This window comes from Mustela lutreola, chromosome 4 (assembly GCF_030435805.1).
Source record: "Mustela lutreola isolate mMusLut2 chromosome 4, mMusLut2.pri, whole genome shotgun sequence".
Lineage (NCBI taxonomy): Eukaryota > Metazoa > Chordata > Mammalia > Carnivora > Mustelidae > Mustela > Mustela lutreola.
The window spans coordinates 143,350,565-143,378,454 of NC_081293.1; the positions used below are offsets into that span (position 1 = coordinate 143,350,565).

The 27,890-nt window shown below is 35.8% G+C and overlaps 1 protein-coding gene across 3 annotated transcripts in view; it reads right to left on the reverse strand.

The window, feature by feature from the left end:
• AGMO (alkylglycerol monooxygenase) overlaps positions 1–24,461 on the reverse strand; it is a 358,966-nt gene extending 334,505 nt beyond the window's left edge. For 2 of the 3 annotated variants that reach the window (XM_059171270.1, XM_059171269.1), the window contains exons 1-3: positions 24,144–24,461; positions 22,588–22,718; positions 10,365–10,516 (exon numbers count right to left, since the gene is read on the reverse strand). In XM_059171270.1, the coding sequence (XP_059027253.1) occupies positions 10,365–10,516; positions 22,588–22,718; positions 24,144–24,266 (406 nt within the window). In that variant the 5' untranslated portion in view covers positions 24,267–24,461. The remainder of the gene's footprint in view (positions 1–10,364; positions 10,517–22,587; positions 22,719–24,143) is intronic. The other variant, XM_059171268.1, reaches the window with a different exon arrangement.
• Positions 24,462–27,890: the final 3,429 nt, after the last annotated feature.

The window sequence follows — 27,890 nt, forward strand, 5'->3', positions numbered from 1 at the left end:
ATTATTGAATTAATGTTTATTACACTACTAGGTACTAGATGAAGTGCTCTATATTAATAATATATCATGTTTTATTATTTGCTTCCCAGAACAGCCCTATGAGCTAGACAGGCATTCTTTGTTCATCGGATGTTAGGTGAGAAGCTACTGTATACTAGGAATTCTAATCATGGGGGATATAATAGTGAAAAATGCTACTTCCTTTGTGAAGTTTGCATTCTAACAGGGAAGGAAATCCAGGTATAAAACATAGTAATATAATGCCAGGTAGTGATGAGTGCTATGGGATAAAGTGTGATGGGTACAGGAGACTAGTAAATCCTCTATTGGGACTTATAAGAGGTGATAGGTGGCATTTTAGTAAAAACTTGAAGGAGGCAAAGAAGGCATGCTAGTAATATCTGAGGAAAGAGAGTTCTACACAGAGGAACCTGCTGGTTCAAAGTACCTGAGGAAAGAATATGCTGGGCAAATTTGAGAAATACCAAGAAATATTGTGGAACTGTAAAAAAAGGATTGAGGAGTTAGTCAGGATTCTGGTCACATTGGATCCTGTAGACTGGCAGTAATAAAACTCGTAAGTCATTCCTCAGCTATACTCCCCATTTTCCCCTACAGCCTATTTATTATGGATGTAATGTGAAACCAGGAAGATTTTTAGGAGAGGAGTAACGTTTATTTATTAATGTAACAAATACTCATTGAAGACCTACTTTACACTTTCACTTTCATTGGCACATGTGATACTTAGTCAAATCCAAGAGTCTTACAAAGGTTACTAATACAATGCCAGGATGTGATGTATGCAGTAAAATTAATAAAGCAGGTTAGGAGAAATAGAAAGTGTCAGATAGGTTTGGGTATTACAGTTTTATATAGATGACCCTAAATATTTGTGTGATAATGTGACTTTTGAGCAACAGACCTAACGCTTCTTAAGAGAATGAATCATATGGTTCTGGGAAAAGAGAGTACCTGGCAGACAGAATAGCAAGTGCAAAGGCTCTGAGGCAGAGAATACGTGGCACATTTGAGGAAATGTGAGGAGGTCACTGTGGCTGAAGGTATATGTGAGAGAATTAAAGTTGTAAGTGATAAGAAATGTGAGGTCACTGTGGCTGAAGATGCATGCAAGAGGATTAAAGTTGTAAGTGATAAGAGGTATCATAAATGTGAGGCAGTGTGGGCAGGTCATGTAAGAACTCAAATTAGAATAAAAATGTTGATTTTATTTAGTGTGAATTGAGAAGTCACAATATAATTTATCTTTTAAAATCATGCTGTAGTTCAGTGAATTTGAAATCTTCTATAGCAATTCACCATTAAGTTTCTTACTCTTTTTTAGTAATTTTTATTTTATTAAAAAATTCTTTTTCATCATAGCTAATGATAACAGGAAAAGGAAACACGAGGTATACAAACTGAGAAGGAAGAAATAAAACTGTCTTTGTTTACAGGTGGGATGACTGAATATGTAGAAAATCCAAAGTAATCAACAATAACAACAAAAATCTTAGAAATAATAAGCAATTATAATAAGATTGCAGGATATAAGGTTAATATATGAGTCAGTAGTTTCCTTATAATGGCAATGAATAAGTGAAATTTGAAACTAAAAAACATAATACCATTGGGGCACCTGGGTGGCTCAGTCGGTGAAGTGTCCAACACTTGATTTCTGTTCAGGTTATGATCTGAGGGTTGTGAAATCAAGCCCCATGTCAGGCTCTGTGCTGGGCATGGAGCCTGCTTTAGATCCTCTCTCTGCCTCTCCCTCTGTCTCCCCTACTACCTGTGTGCGCGCACTCTCTCTCCCTCAAAAAAAAATATATTAGTATCCAAAAAATTAAAATATGTATAAATCTGAGATATGTACAAGATCTATGTAAGGAACACTTAAAAACTCTACTGAATGCAATAAAGGAACTAAATAAATAAAGAGATTTTCAATAATCATAAACAGAAATATCTGATATTATCAAGACATCAGTTCTTTCCAATTTGATCTATAGATTCAGTGCCTTCCCTATCAAAATCCCAGAAAATTATTTTGTGGATACTAACAGACTACTTCCTAAATTTATAAAGAGACAAAATACCCAGAATGGCCAACATAATATTAAAGGAAAATAACAAAATTGAAGGTCTGACTCTACTTAATTTTTTAAAAAATATTTTATGTATTTATTTGACAGAGATCACAAGTAGGCAGAAGCAGGCAGAAGAGGGGAGGGGGAGCAGACTCCCCGCCAAGCAGGGAGCCCCATGTGGGGCTTGATCCCAGGACCCTGAGATCATGACCTGAGCTGAAGGAAGAGGCTTAACCCACTGAGCCACCCAGGTACCCTGACTCTACTTAATTTTAAGACTGACTACAAAGCTACAGTAATCAAGACAGTGTGGTATTGGTGAAAGAATAGCTGGATAGATTCTGGATCAGAAAACAGAGTGCAAAAATAGATTCATATAAATATAGCCAGCTGATGGCTGACAAAGGAGCAAAGGGAAAACAATGGGGTCAAGATCATCTTTTCAACACAGAGTGCTGGAACTGTTGAACAACCACATGCAAAAAAGCAATTTAGACACAGACTTTGAATTCACAAAAATTCACTCCAAATGCATCACAGACCTAAATCTAAAGTGCAAAACTATAAAACTACTAGAAGATACCTCCTAGAAGATAATATAGGAGAAAACGTAGATGACCTTGGGTATCTATCGCAAGGGCTTTCTAGATATGATACAACAGCCTCATCCATGAAAGACTTGGCAAGCTATACTTTATTAAAATTAAAAACTTCTGCTCTGTGAAAGACGATGGCAAGAGGGTGAGAAGAAAAGCAATTTTCAGAAGGCATATTTAATGTGGGACTATTATCCAAAGTACACAAAGAACTATTAAAAATCACACAGTAAGAAAACAACAACCAAAGTGAAAGATGTGCCCTTGAATGCAATACACACCTAAATGAAGAATAACAGATGTCAAATAAGCATATGAATAGATGCTGCACATCATGTAATCAGGGAAGTGCAATATACACAATAGTGACACGCCACTACACATCTATCAGGATGGCTCAAATCTGGAAGGGACATTTGTGACATCAACTACTGGCCAGGATGTGGAACAATAGGGAGTCTCATTATTGCTGATGGAATGTAAAATGGCATAGCCACTTTAGAAGGTAATTTTTCAGTTTCTTAGAAAGAGACAAAATACCTAAATATTAAATATTAAATATTAAATTAAATATTAAATTTAAATATTAAATATTATAACCCTATGATCCAGCAATTTCACTGCTTGGTATTTATGCAAAGGATTTGAAAAATCATGTTCACACAAAAACTTGTACACAGGTGTTCAGAGCAGCTTTATTCAAATGTGCCAAAACTTGGAAGCAAGCAAGATATCATTCAGTAGGTGAAAGGGTTTGTAAACTGTGGTACACCCAGGCAATGGAATATTGTTCAGTGTTCGATAGAAATGAGCTATCAGGCCATAAAAGAAATGGAGGAAAGAAACACATAATTTTAAGTGGAAGAGTCCAATATGAAAAGTCTACATACTCTATAGACAACCTAAAAAAAGGCAAAACTATGAAGACAATGAATAGATCAGTGGTTGTCAAACTTTAGGGGAGAAAATGGGGTGAGTAGTAGGGACATAGAATTTTTAGTGAAAATACTCTGTATGATAGAATAATGATGGATTGGTAGAGAGCCCAGATATGGGCCCTCAACTCTACAGTCAACTAACCTTCAACAAAGCAGGAAAAAATATCCAGTGGAAAAAAGACAGTCTCTTCAATAAATGGTGCTGGGAAAATTGGACAGCTACATATAGAAGAATGAAGCTCGACCATTCTCTTACACCATACACAAAGATAAACTCAAATGGATAAAAGACCTCAATGTGAGGCAGGAATCTATCAAAATCCTAGAAGAGAACACAGACAGTAGCCTCTTTGACATCGGCCACAGCAACTTCTTTCAAGACATGTCTCCAAAGGCAAAGGAAACAAAAGCGAAAATGAACTTTTGGAACTTCATCAAGAACAAAAGCTTCTGCACAGCAAAGGAAATAGTCAACAAAACAAAGAGGCATCCCACGGAATGGGAGAAGATATTCGCAAATGACACTACAGACAAAGCGCTGATATCCAAGATCTATAAAGAATTCCTCAAACTCGACACACACAAAACAGGTAATCATGTCAAAAAATGGGAAGGAGACATAATGGACACTTCTCCAAGAAGACATACAAATGGCTAACAGACACATGAAAGAATGTTCATCATCATTAGCCATCAATGGTGGAGATTCAAATAAAAACCACATTACACATACCACCTTACACCAGTTAGAATGGCCAAAATTAACAAGACAGTAAACAACAAGTGTTGGAGAGGATGTGGAGAAAGGGGAACCCTCTTCTGCTCTTGGTGGGAATGCAAGGTGGTGCAGCCACTTTGGAAAACAGTGTGGAGATTCCTTAAGAAATTAAAAATAGAGCTGCCCTGTGACCCTGCACTTCCACTTCAGGGTATTTACCCTAAAGATACAGATGTAGTGAAAAGAAGGGCCATCTGTACCCCAGTGTTCAAGAAGCAATGGCCACAGTCGCCAAACTGTGGAAAGAACCTAGATGCCCTTCGATGGACAAATGGATAAAGAAGATATGGTCCATATATACAATGGAGTATTATGCCTCCATCAGAAAGGATGACTTCCCAACTTGTATATCACCGTGGATGGGACTGGAAGAGATTACGCTGAGTGAAATAAGTCAAGCAGAGAGAGTCAAGTATCATATGGTTTCACTTACTTGTGGAGTGTGAGGAATAACACGGAGGACATTGGGAGATGGAGAGGAGAAATGAGATGGGGGAAATCAGAGGGGGAGACAAACCATGAGAGACTGTGGACTGAGAAACAAACTGAGGGTTTTGGAGGGGAGGGGTGTAGGGGTTGGGTAAGACTGGTGGTGGGTATTAAGGAGGGCACGTATTGCATGGAGCACTGGGTGTGGTGCATGAGCAATGAATCTTGGAACACTGAAAAAAATAAAATAAAATTACAACAACAACAAAAAGTAGAAAAGAAAAGCCACAAAACTGAGAGGTAAATAAAACCAGTAAAATCTGTGTCAGAGAAGTTAATCCCAAGGTTATATGTGTGGTAAATAGCTGTACTACAGTTACATGCCTATATTTCTTGAAACAAATTTCAATCCTCTCTCTGTTATATGAGAGGCAAGTGTACTAAAGTCCTGGCACTAAGTTAGCACACAGGGCACATTATCTGTCTCAAGCAGCATCAGAAGGAGACCAAAGCTTGTAAGTTAATCTCTACTCCCTGTTTAACCTTGAGTTGCATTCTGATTACTCATTTCACAGCTTTTTAATCCTGAAAAATATTACCGTAGCTATCCTCTAATGCTCCCAACTATTCTTGGATATGTGTCCTGGAAATATGTCCACACTTAAGTATCAATGTTCAAAAATAGGCTAATGGAGATTCTTGAGACTCTTATTCTTTATTATCAAGTATATGACTTGCCTCTTTGATATCTCAATGCATTCATACTTTCAGCACCTGGATGAGGGCCCAAATCTGTGTTTCAAATGTGTTCTTCATGTATCACTTACATACAGAATCTAAGTACATCAAAGGAAGTTCAGACCATGGTTTTAACGGTGACCACAAATGCCAGTGATAAAAATAAGCTATTTCTAAGAGGAAGGCTCCTTCAAATGGGTCTTTCTGAGGGGGAGTACTGGTAATATTTCAGTATATTTTAAGTGCTTCTATGGACAAACGTTTAGTATCAGAAGCAGAGGACTGCGTCTTTCATTAAAATGAACTCAGAGGAAAATGGTTGATATAGATGAGATGTTTTTTAGTAGAAAGTAATGATGAGAAACTGGGGGTCTTAGGTAAGTTGATGGGAATTCCAAGGCTTCCCCCATGGATATTCTGAATGATGATGACTCCAAGGACTGAGATAAAGTAATAAATCATGGGAAGAAGTGAGAGGAAGTACTTTTACTTAGCCCAGTGCACACTGGACATCACCCTCAGTGATCCAATACGCCTGAAATCACACTGTGTTTTCAAAATAGTGAATTATAATATATAGCAAATAACTACATAAAATTAGGTATGCTCTAGTATTTTTTTAATAAAGAATCATAAATGTAGCTGAATTTAATAACCTATTCTCCAATAGAGACCATAGTCCTCACTATCAGAAAATAAAATTATTTTTAATCAATACATCTACTTATTTTATAAACAGTGGTAGAAGTGAAGATGGTCTAAATTCAACTTCTGTTAAAAGTCACAAAGGAATGAAAAAACCCTGAAGTTTAAGAAGTCATCCACAGAGGTCCACTTAATTACAATAAAACTGCAGGAATGAATGTAATTAATTACACAAAAATTATGACCACTCACCTTGTTTAGATACAGAAAGTGACAAAGAGAAACAACTATACCGTTTACTTGCTCAGTAAAAGAATGAGAGTTTGAGGGGACTTTATAGATTCTTATTATAGCAATTTTACAGATGAACATCCTTATTTCAGAAATGAACTAAATTGTATTATAGCCTAAGTATGTAATCAATGCCTCAGAATGGAATATTAAAGGTATAGTCAGGGTAAACTTCAATTTGCAACCCTATATAATATGTGGGGAGATTGGCTTTATCAGTCAGAGTCTAATCAGGAGACAAAACCCACCAGTAATTTGAAAAAGAGAAAGTTAATATAAAGAATTGATAAAAGAATTAATATAAAGAGTTAATATAATATATTAATATAATAATAATTAATATAATAATTATTATAATAATAGAATTAATATAAAGAGTTAATATAAAGAATTGATTAAAAAAAGAAGTTAACTACTAAAAGAAAGAAACAGGGAGTAGTTCAGTGGTACAGAAGTAGCACCTATGAACACAGTTATTTCCTATGGAGCTAAGAAAGAATGAACAAAGCAGGCATGTATAAATTTAGGAAAATCTCCTTTCCCCGCTAACTGCCAAGTCTAAGAGTCAGACATCTTTGGAGAGGTTGTGGCTACCACAGGAACTCTAGTGGAGACAGAAAGACTTGCTAGAGTATACAGACCCCAGAGGGTGTATATTACAGGCAGTCCTCTGATGTGGTCCCCTGGAGGGCAGAGGATCTTACCAAAAGTTATAGGCTATAACTAAACCATGGGGTGAATACTACCAAGATCCCTGGGCACCAATCTGCTAAGTGCCACATGAAAAACAGCACTCTGGACATGGAACAAAGTCCCTGCTGTTCTGGCTCTGTAGTATCCCTCCAATCTTTTAAGTTGACAAAGTCTAACATCAAGTGAGCTTGCAAAGGAGAAACATCTGTAGGATCCACCTCTGGTATTTATGCTTATTCACAAATAATAATTTCTTGGTTCTTATTTCTGAATTACGTTAACCATTGTATCACTCTGACTTCAAACTATTCACTAAGAAATCATACGGGTGGGATTGCTTACTAATTTAACTTTTTTTCTGAATAAAGTATGATAAATTAAATAAAGTATGTAAATTTTAAGTACACAACTTAACATATTTCTTACAAGTACATGCACTCATGTATAGCCACCACCCAAGACAAGGTAAAGTTCATGACCAGCACTCTGGAAAGCTCATTCTTGCTCCTGCTAAGTAGTAATCATTTACATTTTAAGTGTCCCCTTAAAAACCTTTACTCGATTTTTTACATGGTTAGTATAACTAATAGGAAAGACAGATAAATAATGCATCTTTTTGTACTGGAGACCAAGTGTGCCAGAAGCTCCTTTAATTTAAGACCTATTTAAATTTGTCATTTTACATTTCTTTCTAATGACGTCAAGGCACTCTATAGAAATTTTTGTGTTCCTCTCTTTTTCTGTAAGTTTACCATAATTAGCAATTCACTTCTCATCATCACAGAGGAAAAGGGAATGAAATTTAGATAACATAAGAGACTCAAATATCCTTCTGTTCTTTTGTACAGGAATAGAAATCAAATTCAAGTTTTTGAGAATTAACTCTTTTCCATACCCTTAATGTGAGAAAATTTTCCATTTATGCAAAGCAAATTAATAACAACAAAACAACAACAAAAACTCTAAAAGTAATTTGGGCTATTAAAGAAATAGATTATATACATGTAAAAATAAAAAGTATATATTGTTTCTTCAAAACTCATAGCATTTAACATATCAACAAATACGGAATGCATTTTTAATTTACTATTTTATTGCAAGTAGTGAAAAGAAAGTAACACATTAAGTAGGAAAAGAGGGCTTTTTCTTATTATATTTTATGACAACATTAGAATTTAGAAGTCCTCAAACTTCTAAACTTCAGTTACATAAATTTGACTAATTAATCAGTATGAGCATAGTAACCCAAGAGGCTTAAGAAATTTGGTATTATAAGTTTTTCTTACTCCTGTGTATTTCTAGATTTCTAAAAATCCATTTTAATATTTTACATTATCACATAATATTTAAAAGTCAGCTATCTTATTGAAGGTTGACACATTCAACTACTAATTTATTTTTTTCCTATGAGCTTTCCTTCACAAGTCAAAAGCCTTTGAACTTAGATTAGACTTCATAGCCTCAAGGTGGTGAGTGTTTTTCCAGAAGGTTCTCAGATTTTTTTTAATGCCTGCCTCTACTGGAATTCATTCAAAGTTTTCTAATGGGAAGCATACTTTAAACAGCCCGGATTCCATGTATTTAATGTATTATTTTACTTTATTGCTCTTCCCTAACTGAGAGCACTTAACAATCAACATATTTTTAAAAGTTTTATACTTGGTAATATTTTTGTTGGTTCTTTGTTTCCTCTTATAATGGGCTTTTAAAGATTAAGCGAATTTGCAGATTTCCCACGCAAACATATGAGTACAGGACAGTGTGGTCTTAGAAATTAAATAATACGATGTATGCTTTCTACATTACCCATTTGCTGCATAGAAAATGAGGAAGCTTGCCAATGGGTTTATTTTACAGAGGAAAACTACTATTTTGAAATAAAATACAAAGTTTACTACATGACCATATTTTATTCCTAGTCATGTTCAATTTGGGAGTATCCTCTTGCATTTATACTCAAGGAAATGATGTCAGGGGCTGACCTATTATTTTCCAAGACAAAGGTTATCACACACACACAAAGTAAGTAACTTTTTTCTAGTTTGTATGTTCCCTTCAAATTGTTTTAATGAATTAACATTCTTGACAGTTTCATTATATGTACATGTTCAAAGTACTTAACAAAAATAATGCTGCATTTAAAATTTCACTGCCTTAAGCATAATGTTTGCCTATGTTGCTCCTATTTCCTTCATCCTCTTTGAGGAAGGATGTTTGGTCACCATACTCCTACACACATTGCTCGGTTATTCACCCTGATTTCAGGTCTCTTATTGCATCTCCCATTTAGTTTTTATTATTATTCCAGATTTCTTCCTTTTCCTTCCTTCCTCCCCACCCACTCAACCCAATCACCCACTGAAATGCTCAGTTCTACTCTTCGGTAGGTTTTCAAAATTAGCACTTTCCTTCATTTCCCTTCAGAAATGCTTTTGCATGCCTTCTTCCTCCTGAGAGACCATTTGCTCCCCTTACCTTTACAATCATTCTCCAACCTCTACTTAGCCCTACAGAGGTTTAGACTGTTTTCTGTTCTTCCACTTCCCTTTTCATAACAAAACATTTCTTTGGAACGTACAGCCAAGAGTCCCAAAAAGTAGATTCAGTGAACCAGTACCATAAGAGGGCTTTGAATTAGATGAGAAATTTTGCAAAACTATGGCAATACTGAAATGCATTATGGTTAGTGCCTAGATGATTGCATTTTCATTTGCAATGTGGAATTACTGCCAAGAACTTGACTCTAGCTTATGTATGACAGCACACATTACCTGGGATTCAGAGCTCTTCTGAATGATCACTGATAATTGTGATATGAAGTCTTGTATTACGTGAAAGAGTCTGGAGACTCTTCCAAGCATGTCATAATAAGAAAAATGGAAGGCAGTATATTAAAAAGTAATGTTACAGCCATCCCTTTCTCAACTTTTTTACGAGTTAGATACAAGTGGTGTGAAAAATGTATTCTAATAATTGCACTTTTTTTCAAAAATGACCAGATTGTTTCCACTTAAATTTTAAACTCAACTTTCACCATTAATCTTTATATGCTATAAAATAAGCCATGTTATTCATTTATTCATTCATTCAATATTTATTGAATACCTACTATGACTAAAACACAATTCAACAGGCATTATCAATAAAACCTTGATTTTCAACTTACCATGGGCCATGCGATGGAACCAGTAGTAGCCAAAATCAACTCCTAAGAAAGTTAAATACCAAGTCCATGGAGAATGCCAAGGCAAACTGATGAGCCTATAGTTCTCCCAGATATAAATGTAAGTGGTCAGTTCGAGGCTCCTAGAAAACAAGCTGGAAAAATAAAATTCACACACAATGATTATACCACATTTTAAGTGTAAAACCATGTTAAAACATTTTAGGTAACATTTAAAAATTAGGGTATTTGGGCACCTGGTGGCTCAATGGGTTAAAGCCTCTGCCTTCAGCTCAGGTCATGATCCCAGGGTCCTGGGATTGAGCCCCGCATGGGTCGCTCTGCTCAGTGGGGAGCCTGCTTTCCCCCCTACCTCTCTGCCTGCCTCTCTGCCTACTTGTAATCTCTGTCAAATAAATAAATAAAATCTTTTTTAAAAACTTAGGGTATTCAAATACAAAAATAAAATTCTTTCTCTCTTCTTTTTTTTCTCACTGTTCTATCATGCCTTTTAAAAGGCCCAATTTCACATGCTGCCTCATAGTTATCATGGATGCCAACTATTTACACTCAGTTTCATAGAATTTAGGATGCCATTCCTTTTTTAAATGTCTCTTAAAATAATTCCATTGAAGCCATACAACATAAATATGACAAAACTACAACTTATTTTCTGTGACTTTCATTTCCACATCTTAATAAAGAGTACAATAAGAGTGCTTTTTAAAGGAAGCATAAAAGGTATAAAGTTTAAAGGGGACTTTAGAAATGCCAACTCCCTTAAAATATGTTACTCCCATAAAATTTGCCTTTAGACTAAAGTTGCTTCTGGTTAACTATTCTCTATTTCTCTCTATTCCCTCCTTCTTTCTTTTTCACATACACATATACACATACTTTTATGTTTTTAGATATTATAGTTAAGATCAAAAGTTGGACTTTCATAGCATTTCAATGATTCTTATAGTAATATAAATTACAACTCTCAAGATATAAGGGAATAATGTTTTCTTAGAAAGAAATTATAAAAACCTACTTAGCACAATAGGTATCGCATTACACCAGAGTGCTATTATTATTTTTTTTCTTGAGGACTTTACTTATCTATTTGTCAGAGAGAGAGAGAGAGAGTACAAACAGAGGGAGCAGCAGGTAGAGGGAGAAGCAGGTTCCCTGCTGAGCAAGGAGACCCATGTGGACATAGGGCTTGATCCCAGAACGCTGGGATCATGACCCAAGCTGAAGGCAGATGCTTAACCAACTGAAGCACGCAGGCATCCCTCAGACTGATATTGTTGAAAAGACAAGAAACAATTGGTACTGGCGAGGATGTGGAGAAAAGGGAACCTTCATGTAGTATTGACATAATGTAATTTGGTACAGCCCCTGTAAAACAAAGTATGGAGCCTCTTCAAAAAATTAAAAATGGAAATTCCATACGATCTAGTAAGTCCATTGTTGGAAACGCACCAAAGAAAATGAAAACGGTAATCTGAAAACATATATGTATCCCTTTGTTTACTGCAGTTTTACTTTCAATAGAAAAGATATGGAAACAACTCAGGTGTACATCAACAGTGAATGGATAAACATGATGTGCTACACAGGGACACCTGGCTGGCTCAGTTGGTTAAGCATCTGCCTTTGGCTCAGGTCATAATCCCAAGGTCCTGGAATTGAGCTCTGCATGGGGCTACCTACTTAATGCGTAGTCAGGTTCTCCCTCTCCCTTTGCCCGTCCCCACTCCACCTAAGTGCTCTCTCTCTCTCTGTGCTGTCTCTCTCAAATAAATAAATTAAAAATTTTTTTAATTGTGGCAAATACATACAATGGACTATTACAGCACAATAAAAAGAATAGAATCTTGCCATTTGGGACAACACAGATAGACCTAGAGGGGACAATGCTTAATGAATTAGATAGAAAAAGACAAATACTACATTATTTTGCTTATACGTGGAATCTAAAAAACCAAATAAGCAAACAAAAAATTTTAAAAAGATTCATAAATACAGAAAACAAACCATTGGTTGTGAGGGAGTGGGGGGTGAAATAGGTGAAGGTAAAGAGGATTGAGAGGTATAAACTTTTAGTTATAAAATAAATAAGTCAGGGGGATGAAAACTACAGCATAGGAAATACAGTCAATAATACTGTAATAACTGTATGGAGATAGATGGTAACTACACTTATCACGTTAGGCACTGCATGATCTACAGAACTACACAATCACTATGTGACACATCTGAAGCAAATATAAAACACTACATGTCAACTAGACATCTATTTTTTAAAACCGCTTTTTTAGGGATGCCTGGGTGGCTCAGTTGGTTAAGCGTCTGCCTTCGGCTCAGGTTATAATCCCACAGTGCTGGAATGGAGCCCTGCGCTGGGCTCCCTGCTCAGTGGAGTCGGCTTCACCCACTCGCTCTGCCTCTCCCCTCTACTTATTCTATCTCTCACATACTCTCTCTCTCTCAAATAAATTAAATCTTAAAAAAATTTTTTTTTCAAAACTAGTTAAAAGAAGTAATTGTTTTTAAAATGCAGACACCAGAATATGTATTATCACCTATGCCACCAAGTTTCTATACATTATTATTTCAAGAACTTCCTCAAAAATACATCATATACTTTAGTTTTATTAAGTGTAGCATTTTCTCTTGAAATTATCTGTGATCAAATTTAAGTTTAAACTAAAAATAATCATTCATCACTTCTATAAGTTTAGTTAAATGGACTTTTTCTTTTATATTTATCATTAATAGGTAAAATAGGGCGCCTGGGTGGCTCAGTTGGTTAAGCAACTGCCTTCAGCTCAGGTCATGATCCCCGAGTCCCTGGATCAAGTCCCACATCGGGCTCCCAGCTCCACAGGGAGTCCACTTCTCCCTCTGACCTTCTCGCCTCTCAGCTCTCTCACACACTCTTTCTCTCAAATAAATAAATAAAATCTTTTTTTTTAAGTGTAAAATAAATTAATCATTCTGTTTAATAAAGATTCATTTATAGACCATGAGCAAATGATGAAATTGCTAAACATTCTAATTTTAAATAAAAGCTAAAGAAGAAACTCAAATTAGTCTATTATTACAATTCACCATTTTAGAAGTATTGCCCTCTACATAGTGAGTATCTATGAATTAGCACGTAACTGAGTCTTTTGAAGTTATGAGCCTTTAATTTTAATCTACTTTTGACCTTATGATATGACTATAACTATGATGTAATAATGTTAAAGTTGTCTCATGTGTTGACTGCCTCAAGTTATTAATCTGTAATATAAAATGCTGTGTTACTTCACAATAGCAATACAAATAATGAATAGAAATGTCAAATGCCTACATTTTTTAAAAGGACTACACATTATCAGATCTTAAAATCCAATTTTCAATATTTTATAATTGTTGGTTCTTAAGCTGGCCCCTCTATATGGAGAGTAAAGAGAAACCAAAGAAAAAGGCAAACCACTCCAGAATGGTGGGTGGTAGTTTTAATAAGCAAGGAAACTTACACAGAAGGCTGGGCTTGGGCAGCCTCAAGGTAAATAGATCTCTATACCTGCCTGCTAGTCATATATTCAGTCCAGACAATCTCAACACCTTACTCTCTCTTAGGCTTCATCCTTAAAACAGCAGCTAGTGAGGGAAGAGTACAGAATATACATTCCAAGGACATGGGAGAAGATAAGGAGACTGATTGCCCGAGTCCAAGTATAAGGATCATCCAGTGGACACATTCTCTCAATGATCTTCTCCAACAATTATATGGCTAGAAAGAGCAGTTTTGTCCCTGAGTGAGAGTCTTGACCAAATGGAAATGCCTAGGCAGAACTCCTGTCACAACCCAGACCATGCCCTGGATATTTCAGAATCCCTATCAAAGGGCTCTGAGCTGCTTGTAGGACCTACATGGGCCTTCTTCCTGGTCCAGTCCTCCACAGAGCCAACCTATGCAGGTATGTAAACTAGACATGACAATGTAATCCTTGGTTTTTAGATATGCAGATATAACTAGGACAAGCATCCTGGAATGTTCACATATAAGTGTTTGGGGTCTGTCATGAGATAGAACAGGCTGTGGGCCAGGGGCTCCCACACTGTTCTGGAACTCTGAGGAATCCAATTCGTTATCAATGTTATTTATTATTGTCTTTATGGCAAATTATGCTCAGAGACTGTCTTTGCTAATAATTTATTTAAGGTAGGTTACTATGGGAATTATAATTTATAATAATAATATTTCACAAGCCAGTAGCATACGGGATCATGCTTTTTAATAAGTCAATAAAGAAATAAAAACTCCAAACCAGTGATAGATTAATTAGACCTATTGTTTTAAGCAAAGGGGAGATGGAAGAAAGAAAGTCCAGATTTAGTGAAACCTTTCTATGGGTTGATTCTTGGAAGAATGAGCGGAGGCAACCATGAGTTGATGTCTAGCTGCCAGCACAAATTGAAAGTCCCTGTTGCTAGTGCTGGCAGAACAAAGGCACCAGTGTTGGTAGGCAAGATGATTTCTCTTATGGAGCCGCTGCAGATTCTACCACTGCCAGCAAAGAGTAGCCTCACCATGGCAGGAGCAAATGTTCCATGGTCTTCAGTGAGAGATTTAGGTCAGCAAAGAGTAGCCTTGTGCAAGCTGAAGATTTTCTTTATGTTCTCCTTCTTATTTCTCCTTTCTTTCTCATTTCTCCTTCTTAAAGGACTTTAAGTCCTCACAAATTCTTGATAGTTAAGGTTTACATATCTGTTATATCACATGTTTATATTGAAAGCACTCAGTAGGGACGCCTGGGTGGCTCAGTTGGTTAAGCAGCTGCCTTCGGCTCGGGTCATGATCCCAGCGTCCTGGGATCGAGTCCCGCATCGGGCTCCTTGCTCGGCAGGGAGCCTGCTTCTCCCTCTGCCTCTGCCTCTGTCTGCCTGTGCTTGCTCTCTCTCTCTGATAAATAAATAAAATCTTTAAAAAAAAAAATTGAAAGCACTCAGTAGCACAGCAATTATAATGACACTGTCCTGACAAGGCTTCCTCAATGTAAAGAAATTTACTCTTATATCAAAGCAACTTCACAAGCAGATTTGCAATCATGACAAACTAATACACAACATTTATCAAGGTGGGGGATAGAACAAATTTTATCTTAAAGCATGTCAGCTTGGTTGGCAACTTTTATATATTTAGACAATGGCTTCTTAACAGTGTCATTGCTGACATTTATTCAAGATTGTTCTTTGTTGTCGGGGCCTGTTCGCTGGAGTTACTCAAATTATAAAATCTTAAAATTGCTCCCTATTATCCATTAATAGAGGACTAACCATAAAAAATTCAACTTTTAGGTAAAAAAATGGTGAATAATATCAATTTTGTTTGGTTAAATCTAATAATTTTTTCTAAAATAGGGATTCTAAACTTTGGTATTATTCCCGTTTGGGCCACATAATTCTTTGTTGTGAGGGCTTGTCCTGTGAATTGTAGAATGCTCAACAGCATCCCTGGGTCTCCTTTTTTTTTTTTTTTTAATATTTATTTATTTTAGAGGGAGAGAGAGAGAGAAAGGGAGTGGGGAGGGCAGAGGGAATGAGAGAGAAAGAAGTCCAAGCAGACTCCTCACTGAACACAGAGCTTGATGGAGGGCTAATCCCACCACCTGAAATCATGACCTGAGCTGAAGCCAAGAGTCAGATGCTTAATTGACTGAGCCACCCAGCTGCGCCCCTGGATTTCTATTTACTAGATAGAGCCCTTCAAACTAGTTATTATAATTAAATGTCTAAATATCTCTTGAAGGACAGAATTGTCCCACTCAATAACCCTTTTAAAAAAGATTGATCCAGAAAGAAAAAAATAAAATAAAACTCAGAAGGTACAACAGAACGTTGAAATAATCTATAGCTTTTTACTTAAGCTTTAGTACATGCTGTTAAAGCAGATCCATTTATGGGTTCACTGAATCATTCAATAAGTTCAGATTAAGAGCCTGCTGGTACAACACAAGACTAGGAGGACACACTGGTGAACAGGGCACTCATAATCACCTGTCTCATCAATGTTCCATCCATTCAGAATCTTTTTTTAAAAGGTGCTATCTCCTTTCTCAGTTCCACAGACAATTGAAATAGGCTTTAAAGATACTAAGATTTAATAAAAGAGGGTCCCTGGAAAACTTCCACTTACAAAACAAAGAGAACCTGCCTGCAATTGAAATACTTTTTTATTTCCTGTACAGGTGCCAGGTCTTGAGCAGACACCCAATTCATTACTCTGTCAACTTACTTATTAGGGTTGACACAAATCGAGCTGAAATATGCCTGACATACTACAGTCAAGACTTTTTTTTTCACACTTTAGCAAGAAGCCAAACCTTCCCCAAAGCAAAGGGAAAGAGGGGAAAAGCTGTGGGAGTTAAATTCCCTGCTTTCTATCAGCAAGATGAATATGATCCTCTTCCATCATAAATGGGAAAAAAACAGCCATGGAGTACCCACAATTAAAAACGATTCAGCAAAGGGATACATCTGGGAAATGATTATCAAGCTCTGGAAAGCCCTTGATTGCAGGAAATAGCACCTACATTTTCAAAAATGTTCCCACCAGACCCTGAATCATAAACCAAAGCTCCTTCCTCTTTTTCTTCCCAATTCCTCCATCCTCTCCCAGCCCTGACCCCCAGCATATGACTCTGCACTGTGGAATTCAGACTTCAACTCTCTAAACTCCATCCTGTGGGAAGAGACGTATGTAATATGTATGAATGTAGTGAGCTTATTTTATCATGTGGAGATGAAATTTTGGGAGGCAGAGGGACTCTGTGTAATAAAATACTAGATCCTTTTTACTCAATAACTTTGAATGCAAGACAAGGAAAATGGCCTAAATATAAGGAGGCATGAGAATCCTCTAATCAACAATCTGCATTATAGAGGCTTTCCTCCCATTGTCTTTCTTCTTCATAATTTCTCCTCAAATAGTTACTTTCTCTTGCATCTGTGGTAAGTCTTTGGTAAAAGAAAGGTAGCCCTTTACTAACATTTCTCTCAAAACTAGAAAATTATCCTGCCAATGTTTAGTTACTGTAAAATCTGGCAAGGTACTAAATTGCTATCCCTGGACTGATTGTGATGTTTTTAAAAAGATGAAGTTAGTTCATAAATTATAATTTATAAAGTTGAGACTTAAAAATGATCAGTGCATTGGAATAAATATTAATGGAAGATTGAGAATTACAAAGCTCTGCAGTTCTCAAAGTCATCTAAGTATGAATGTACCCATCACCAAAAGCAGAAAGTTAACTTTGAACATGTTGTCCACTCTTCAGAATCTCAGTGTTAATTTAAGATATGAGAAAATTTGGCCCTAAAATTCTCTAATTCTCAAATACTCCCATGCTCTAATCATTTATCAAGTGAAATTTGATGTAATGCTCTTATTGTAAACTTAAAATTTCAAAGCGACTTTCAAAGTGAAATTTTTTACTCAGTACTCCTGGATATATGCCAATTTTTACTATTTCATTACTGTCATTAGAGCTGTGTGTACTGTCTGATTTGGCCAGATATCACAAAAATGAAGAAAATCAGTAGGACATCTTTTTTTCCTAATAATCCTGTCTTATAAATTAGAAAATAAACGAATATTTGAATAGGATCATTCTAATCTCCTTACAAGCTTCATGAAGTTATAAACAAATACAGCTGAACGGTTAGATACTGATTTTTCCAAGAAATTTTGTTGTTTATTTATTTCAAAATCTCTTAAACCTAGCTCAGGAATGTGCCCTATCTGTAAAGCTACTGCCACTTTTGCTCCATCTAGTGGAATATTGATTTTTGCTCAGTATTAACAGAATACATAACGTAACCTCTACCTCCTAAAGACAGGTAACATCTGTACTGCTATTTCTTACTGTGAAATGATGTTACATAGACGAAGTAATCACTTAATTTCCTTTTACGACAACCACAAAAACCATAGACCTTTATAAATACAATATGGCAAATTTGGAAGAAACAAATTTGCTACATTCTTTACTATGCAAGAAGTAAATTACTTAAGAATTCCATTTCTCTATTGAGTAAGTACAAGGAAGCTTGCTCGCATGTTTAGGGAAGGTTAGTCTAATAGCAATCTCTGAAGTTCCACAATTCACAACAAAGACAAAGTATATTTATAAAGTTTGAGGTAAATGTTAAGAGGAAATGAAGCATTCTCCGTAGCAAATATCATGAACAAACCAGTAAGTTTTAAAAATATATTTTCTTCACCGAGGGGGTTAATAAAAAGTTACATTGAGATGTTAATATTAATAATAAAATACCATTATTAACATTACATAAATGCATTTATCCTTGATTTTGGACAATGAATAACTAATTATTAAGGTCCTCATCCAGAATGACAGGCACTGATTTGTTAGTAGTCTGACATCGCCAAAGGCACTACTGCCTGTGATACTATGGTCTAATATAAAAACCCAGTATACAATTTTCCTTTATTCTCCAATCCCACCCCAAGGAGTCAAAGTATCCTAAAGAAATTTAATTTCCTCCTCTTTAATTTTTTTTTTTAAATGAATTGAAACTTTCTTGTCAGGAATGGAAAATTCCGTGGCAGTCATGGCCTGTAAAACGGTGCATATGTATGGTTCAACATTGTGGAGCTAGCTCCATACTAAAATTTGGCAAGGACCCATATGTATTAAAAGTGGAGTGTCCCCAACTTATTTGAAAATTTACCTACTTAAATTATCCCTAAACCTATTGCAATTTGATTTATAATCTGCTGTTTCAACAAACTAAATGAACCCATTAAAAACAAACATACTGTAGATATTTATATCGGGAATAAAATTTCTCTGGGGAGGATGCAATTTATGGAAGCAGAAACATTGGAAGGAAGTAACAAATTGAGGTCCTGGTTTTCTAATGAAGAATTGGAAATTGAGTTCTGCTTAAATAAGCAGGAAAAAAAAAAGATGTGATTATTTTTCACTCATTAGCATTTAAGTCAGTAGCAGGATATTTCACAAGTTTTAGATACATTTTTTTAAGTAGATTTAGTAAGTATTTGGTTAAGCTTAATTTTTATAGTCACATATGCAAGTAATTGATAGAAAAGCAGATTATCTACATATGCTCCACTTCATTTAACTATGATAAATAAAAATATCTGTCTATAACTTTGGAACTAGATCCTAACGAGGAAGAGTCTGCCTACTAGACTCCAGAAGAGCAAAACAGATGCAGGTCTGCCCAGAATCTGGATCTTAGGACAGATGGACTTTTATTACAGGTCATGGTCTGTCTGACAGGCTTATAAACAAGATAGAATCCTGTCTATGATAAATATTTTCCCTTACATAAATATGCTAAGTACGCTACTAATCTTCAAGATACTTTGAATTTTATGTAATGATGAAATTGAGATCCTCAAACAAACATTATTTTCCCTCAAAGTCTGCATACAGCATTTCAATTACATGAAGGGCAAAGTGGAAAAACATGTTCATGGTTTCACTTTGATTTCTACAACTTCTTTCGTCAGAGACCACATTCCTACTTGGAATTATTATCCTAAGTGCAATTCCTCACAAGCAGATTAACAAATGGTATAGTACCATTTTTTCTCCCAATTATGTATTTTAAGGATGTGGAAAGTCCCTGTTGTTGCTGTAGAAAATGAAATTAGTCCCTTGGAGAGGATATGATCAATGCCGTGTTAATCTAACCTTCAGCTGTTAATGATTTGCACGAGGATTCCCCTTGATGCTGAAATATTGTTTTAAGAGTTTCTGTTAAATCCCCCTTCCTGTCTTTCACTGAAAGAGGATTGAGTAGAGTGGATCCTGTGGATCAGCTTTTCTTCTCTTCTTCTGTGTGTGTGTGTGTGTGTGTGTGTGTGTGTGTGTGCATGTGCACATGCTTAATAGGAACAAATAAGTGAAAATATTTTTACATTTCTCTTTCAGATAATTTGCTTTGCTGAAATGTTTTAGGTAAAAGGTTGTAAAAGATCAAATCCTTGCAACCCTTGCAAAATTATCCACATTTCAAAATTTAGAATTGCTCTCCCTCTCTCCCTTCTCCCTTATACATCGGGGGTTTGTTTATAGCAAACATACACACATATATATTTGGTTCTGGGGTACCTGTTAAAACTCTGTTAACTTTTTATCACACTGCTGAACAGAAACACTGTGCTAAGGATGCAGTTTCTATTTCTAGTAGTTATCAGGTTATGGCAAGAGAATAAACTAATTCCACTTGTGACCAAAGTCCAACTTGAAAAAGTAGAAGTCAGGCTGAAGCATTGAGTCAGCTTGATGTTTCCTTGAGTTCTTAATAAATTCATTCCAACTCAACACAATATGTGATCCCTAATGTGGGGCAGGGCACCTCTCAATTATCAACTTATTCTTCTAGTTCATCACTTGTCTGATTTCCATGAGTCTGTACACTTAACTTCCTCAAAATAAACTACAGTAACCAACTGGGTAGTTTTCAATAATCAAATCTATGTATCCTCTCAGTATGCTTAATGTATTTCTTATTCAAGTCTGATCAAAGGAGACATGAAATAGAGAAAATTATGCACAGTTATAAACTCCAATTTAGCATATTAGGGGAATTAACTGCAAATAACTTGGGATATTATCCTCTAGTTCTGACAGCAATGTGCAACCATATGAGTAGATTTTCAGATTTTCAGTTATTATTATGATGATTATCAGAATTATTACTATTATTATTTTATACCCATTAGCCTATTTTTCCATGGTAACATTTATGAAAGAAATTTTCCTTTAAGTTTACTCCCTATCTAAACAATTTTATGCAATTACATGAAATTATTCTACCTTTTCTCAGATATCTTTAAGTTTTTATTTTTAAAAAATCCACCTTGGTTTCCCACTGGGTGGTTCAGAAACATTCCAAAGCAATGAACACTGGTCAGAAGTAAAGCTCTTAAAACAGTAAAAGAGGTAATGAGTGGGAAGTAGGAATGAGAACATTCATCAGCAATGCAGAGCACAGAGTTCTAAGGGAAGATTCACCTTCTGCCCCTTTGGCAAATCCTTATGTACTAAAGAGCCTCCCATGCATTGCTTTACCTCTGCCTACATTATAATTCACTCTTTGTAAAATGTAGTGGGTCATTTATTATTCACTGTTTGGTACCTTCATCATCTAATCTTACCAACATAACACTACAAAAATATTAAATTTTTAAAAATCTAGAATATACCAGATATCATTCCAGGCATAGGGGTTAAAATTATGAAGAAAGATCCCTCTTACTCTCAAGTTGCATGCAATCTATCAGGAAGGACTGGGTAAAATAACAGGTGAGCATAATGCCATGTGACAATTCTGCAACTGGGGTAAGCACAAGATTCCATGGGACCACAGTGAAGTGATGCCTCAAGTAGGGTTGGAAGACAGAGAAGATTTGCTGAACAGTGTGACTCTTCAAGAGAAGTCTATCCTTAGACCTGAGAAATGAATCAGTTAGCCACAGTAATGGCTTCCCTTTCCAAGCAAAGGGAAGCATGTATGACATCTGAGCAATGGGAAGTGGTAGAGTATGAAAGGAACAAATATTGCAAAGGGGTAAGGAGAATGAAGGGAGAAAAAGTAAGCATAGATAGACAAAGGCTTCTACAGTTCAGGAAAAAAAAAAAAATCAAACTTTATCCTTAGGCAATATGGAACCTATGAAGAATTTTCACCAGATCCAAATTATAGAAATGTTTTGTTGAAAATGAGATAGTATTAGAGAGAGGACTAGAGACCACTTGGGAGACCACGCAGTGATTCAAAGCTTTCTGTGATCTTTATTAGAGAGTATCTGTACCAGAAATTGCACAGCACATGAATTTGGCTGAGGCAAAATTAATTTTCTAGTAGATAACTAGACTATATAACTCAGGATCAGACTAGGCAAAGGCAAGTGAAACACTTACCTTGGGCACAAAATTTAAGGGGGCAGCAATAAACTTGGTAATCAAGATAAATAACATTTAGAGTAGTATCTTTAAAAATGAATACAAAAACAAATCCATGGTAAACGAAATATCAAGAATTTAAATAATGACAGCAACTGGATACTTTGAGAATATATGTATATATGTGAAAACAGACGAACTCCCCATACAGTGGGTTCCTCTTCCATCTTACTTAGATAATTTCAGGTTATTCATTTAGCATGGCTAACCAACTAACTCACCTTGGAAGCCGAGAAAAAATGCCGGCTGATATTGATGTTAATGCATTATCCAAACGACCTGATGGCTTCCCTTTGAGAATCCAGCTGACGGCCAGTTCAAGAAGCATTAAGGAAATGAAAAATGGAGTTGCCTGGAAAGGAAATGGCACAAAAAAGATGCTATTGTGCTTGGTATAAAATTCTTCCACATTTCCTGATTAGTCATTCCAGAAGTAGGAGGCCCAGGGTGACATCTCATAGCAGGAGAAGGTATATACTTATCCTAGAGGATCACTTCCTCCCAACAGGCAAAGAAATCTGATTATTTCAGACATATACTAAACAGGTGCTCAAAATCTATCATCCAATTTGGAAATGAAATATAACCATAGATGTAACCATGATAATTCTGTCAATAAAATAATAAGCTTAGGAGGGATAGGTTTCAAGTTAGACCAGAAAAAAAAAAATTAAAATAAGCACAATAATCAGAAGTCTATTATCTCCATGACTAAGACTCTCGTTAAAAGGCTTCACTTAGGATACACATATTTCTAGTTTTTCATATTAAAATTACAGGAATGACAAAATTGAAACTGTAGGAACAAAACATTTTCTTCCAAGTATTTCAGAGAATATGATTGTTTAAAATGTGTATTTAAAGCATCATTCAAGTTTTATTCACTCAGTTTTAGCTCTGTGCTATAATAAGTATTTTTAGGCTCCATTCTGGATGACAAATGCTGAAAAAAGTTTGATGTTATAATACAAAAAATAATGATTTATAAAGATGGGAGTATCACATTTTGTCCTTAAAAACTCAGAAAGGAGTAATATCAAATCCTGAAAAAGTTATGGGTTATACTCACTTGGAAGCTGGTCATGAGTGCTGAAGGTTTCTAAACTGAACTCCCAAGAACATAATGTCTGATGTCATTTTTTTTTTTCCTTATTTCTGGTCTGAACTCGTAAGTGTTATAGGAACAACTTTGACAGGGTGGGGAACTTAGGTATTCAAGTTCTAATTCTGTATATTTCCACTTGCAATCATAGCCAGGAACCAGAAGTAAAAAGTGCCTCTGAACACTTCAGAATTTCAAAGAAAACTTGGTTGAAGTTCAAACTTAGGAAGTCAGAGTTGGACTCCGTCAGCTCTATATCCATTCTGCAGAACTGCTCTACCAAATTAAAGAGGAAATAGTTTCCTGGGAGGTAGTTTGCCCTTTAAAACCAAAACTGTTACAGAGTTTACTGATGTCATATAACCATTTGACACTGAGCTTCTGACAACTAAATTTCTAACACCACTGTGTCTAGGAAAACTTTGTAAAGTTTTATCATATTTTGCAGTGACATAACCAAGGAAAGGAGTTTAACAGGAGAAACTGGTCTTTGATATTGTACAGAAATTCAATTCAAGTAGAAATTTTAATATGGCTCCATGCCTTTATAAAACTGAATTATTTTTATTGGAATTTAATAATTTGAAGAACAAATGTGAACAAAACCCCAGGATGGGTTTAACATACTTCTTACTAAGACAAACGCAACAGTAGCCTCTTCCCATATAGTCTCACCTGCTTTACATAATCAGGCACCTCTTCCAGGGTTTGGAATGACGTTTCATTGGGCTTCACCATGTAAAACATCATGCGAATTCCCTGGGAAACTGAAACATCCTGTTGGGCTTCTGGGTTCATGTCTGCCCTTGTCTGATTCCCAGCTGGAGAATATTTGCGATTCAGTGGTTGAAGCCAGAGGCTGAACAAAGAGGACCAGAACTGTGCTACACAGAACAAGCCCTTTGTCAGAGAACAGCTAGGAACAGAGCTCCATGGAGAACACAGCCAACAGCAGTTTGTGTAGAGAGACAGGAGAACACCGGGACCAAGAAGGAGTTCAGAGTTCAGCGGGTGCAGGACACAGGAGGGAGGGAAAGGGGAGGAATCATGCCCCAAACAAAGATAAACACTGGAGTTTGACTGTAGGTGGAGTAACTTAACATTAAAAAAAAAAAAAGAAAAACAGACAAACAAAACAAAAACATGGTTCAGCCTTAGAAAGGGGAAGAGAAAAGTGCTAACAGGTGAAAGTTCACTCTGAAAAAGTGGACAGCTATTCAAGACTCAGAGCACAAAATGAAAATTCTTTTTTTTTTTTTTTTTTAAATTCACATTGTGTTCTGTTTTTTTTTCTTCTTAGAGTCCTGTTTCCTCAAAGGACAGGGTGCTCTAATCTCAGTAAGGCTAAGCTTCAAAGTCAATAAGCACTGACTATATCACACTGGTTATTGCCTATAGATTTCTGGACTTATACAGTATTAACTTCTGAATGTTTGCAAACCAATTTAAGGGCATTTGGCTTGTTACATGATCCACCATGTTTAATGGAACCTTGACTAATCATATCTGTATTTTTCTGAGCACTTATGGGGACTCTCTGATCAAAGAAGCTGTCAAGATATTGCTACAAAACTGTATCTGTGTTTTGCAGGAGGAGCACAAGTTGATTATGCCTTTCAGGGAGGTTAGAGGGCACTTCATTGATTGCATCATCAGTGAATGAGTGGAGGTTTCCTGAACAACTTCAGCCCTTCACCTGGAATGGCTGTGATCACCCCTTAGCTACCAACTCATCTTTTAAACATGTTTATATAGATTTCACTAAATTATCAATACATGATTATTTTAGAAAAAATAGAAACTACAGATAAACAATAAATAAATGTTACCAAGAGATAAATATTAACAAGAGACACTATTAACATTTTGGTATATAAATAGTCAGTTCTGCTGCCTTATGACATACAAGCTGCTAAAAATCAGTATAATTTTCAAAGCTGTACAATAAAAACCATGAGGCTGATGAGAAAAATGGGATTTGGGTATAGTACTTGAAAACTTTGTAATGATCCATAAGGAAGAAAAAGAAGATAAAGACCTAATAAAAATTGTACTACACTTTTATGCATGCATGTTACATGGTTAGGAAATGTACACTACAGTAAGTATGGTGCTTCATCTTGAAAAAGACCTGACATTTGTTTGTGCAGGTGGGCACTGGAAAAGTGGCAGAACCTGAGTTACTGTGGAGTCATCAATTTATTAGAAGTTCCCTCCACTCAGTATATGGTTAGACTTTTTCATTTTTAAATTTCTTTTACTATTGTTTTTTTCCAGCTACAGAGATATGTGTGTATACATTCCAAGCAGGAATACAAAATCATTTTAAGTATTTAAAGTGACTGAACACTAATACCAAGAATTAGTTACAGAAACAGTAGAAGAGGTAAAAAATCAAATAAGAGCAAAAAAGAAATCTAGGGATTAATATCGATAGGAAGTCCATAGCATCTTTAAGCTATAGGGACCAAAAAAAAAAAAAAAAAAGGGAGGGTGTGTTAATACTGTGCAGGGCCTGGCAGTATTAACCGCAATATGCCTAATAAGATCACTGGCCATGAAACAAACCCCAAAAACAATAACCAAAGCAAAGAGAGTTAGGAAAGAGTATGATGGCTACTCCCTTACAGCCAACCAACCTCCCAGCAATACTTCCCATTGGCCTAAGTGAGTCAAAGCCAGTTAAAAGAAAAGCCTGGGAGAAGTCTCTGGCCTGGAGGGACTATGAAAGAGGGAAGAAGGGGAGGAATGCGTCCAAGGAAAAAGCCAATCAAGGACCAGCACACCATTGTAATTTACTCACCTGTTTCTCCACTGCAGTGCAATTAAGTCTAGTTTTTCAGTTTTAGCTAATAATTTTAATGCATCAGTGAACATCATGGTATAAATATCTCATACAGTTATGTATGTTTTGTATTAAATAGATTTCTAGCAGTGGAATTATGTTATTGAAGGGTATGTAAAATTTATGCTTTGAGAGTGGCTGCCAAATGCACCTCCGAGATTGCCTTTCACTCTTGTTAACACTAGCTACTATGAGTCCTTTATAGTTTTAAGCCCATTGGGAAAAATGACATCTTGCCTTAATTTGCATTTTTCCAGTGACTTTAAAAATCTTGGCAATATACTTATTAGTCATTTGCTTTTCTTTGTGTGTGATTTATTTTTAAATATATGTTGCATGTGATTTTATATTTTCTTTCTGTACTGATTTATACAGTATTTGTATTCTACATATATATATGTATATATATACATATATATGTATATATATATGTATTTTGCTCCTGTATATGGCAAATTTTCTCTCAGTCTTTATTTGTTTTCAACTTTGTTACCTATATGTTTTCATACAGCAATTGTAACTTTGTGTGTCCTGCTTCCTGCTCTCATTCATTTTATTACTTCTGCCTTTGGGTCTTATTCATGACTGTTTTCTTCACCAGAATGCTACAAAAATAACCTGTGTTTTCTTCTAGTATGTTTCCAGGACTTTTCAGTTGTTCCTTTAGTCATCTGGAGTTCAGTTTGTATATGCTATGAAGTCATTATTTCATGTTATACCCTCCCTATCTACCCTGGATGATCCCAGTTCTTCCCATACCATTACTTAAAGTCGTACCTTCCACACTATTCTTTGACATGTCTGCACCATCTCCAGGCTCTCCACTCTGTCCTACTGATGCATGTATCTATTCTTGTACTGTATCATGTTGTCTTAATCACTGAACCACCATAATAAATTCTAGTAACTTGTAGAACAACTTTTCATTTGTGAGTTTTGTTTCTCAAAAATTTTAAACTACTTTTCACATTTGTTCTAATGGATCTATTTAACATAAACCTAAAAAAAATCCTATTGGCATTTTAAGTGGAACTTCATTGAATTCATGGATTGATTTGGAAGAATTGACATCACAGGCACTCAATAAACCTGTGTGGAACAAATGAACATAGACATTACCATCATTTAAACCTCATTCTGTATTTGAGTGATGCCAATACAAACTACCAATTCCTTATCCTCTCCATTCTTTTTTTTATTTTTAAATAATCTCTCCCACAATATGGGGCTAAAGCCCACAACCCTGAGAGCAAGAGTCACGCACTCCACCAGCTGAGCCAGCCAGACACCCCTATCCAACTCCTCCTCCTCCTCCTCCTCCTCACCCTCCTTCTCACCCTCCTTCCTCTTCTTTGGTACTGGCACAGATGGCAGTCTTTCTTCTCTTCTTATTTTTCACCAGAAGGTATACATATCATTGTATATCTTACCATAATTTTTTCTTACCTATATATGTGAAAAAATCCTTGGCTAAAAATAAAATCTCTACTCAAAAATTAATCCCCCCCCAAAAAAAAAATCAACAGAGATAAAACACTTTGGCTAGAAACCCATCAGGTGAAACAAGACATATAGAA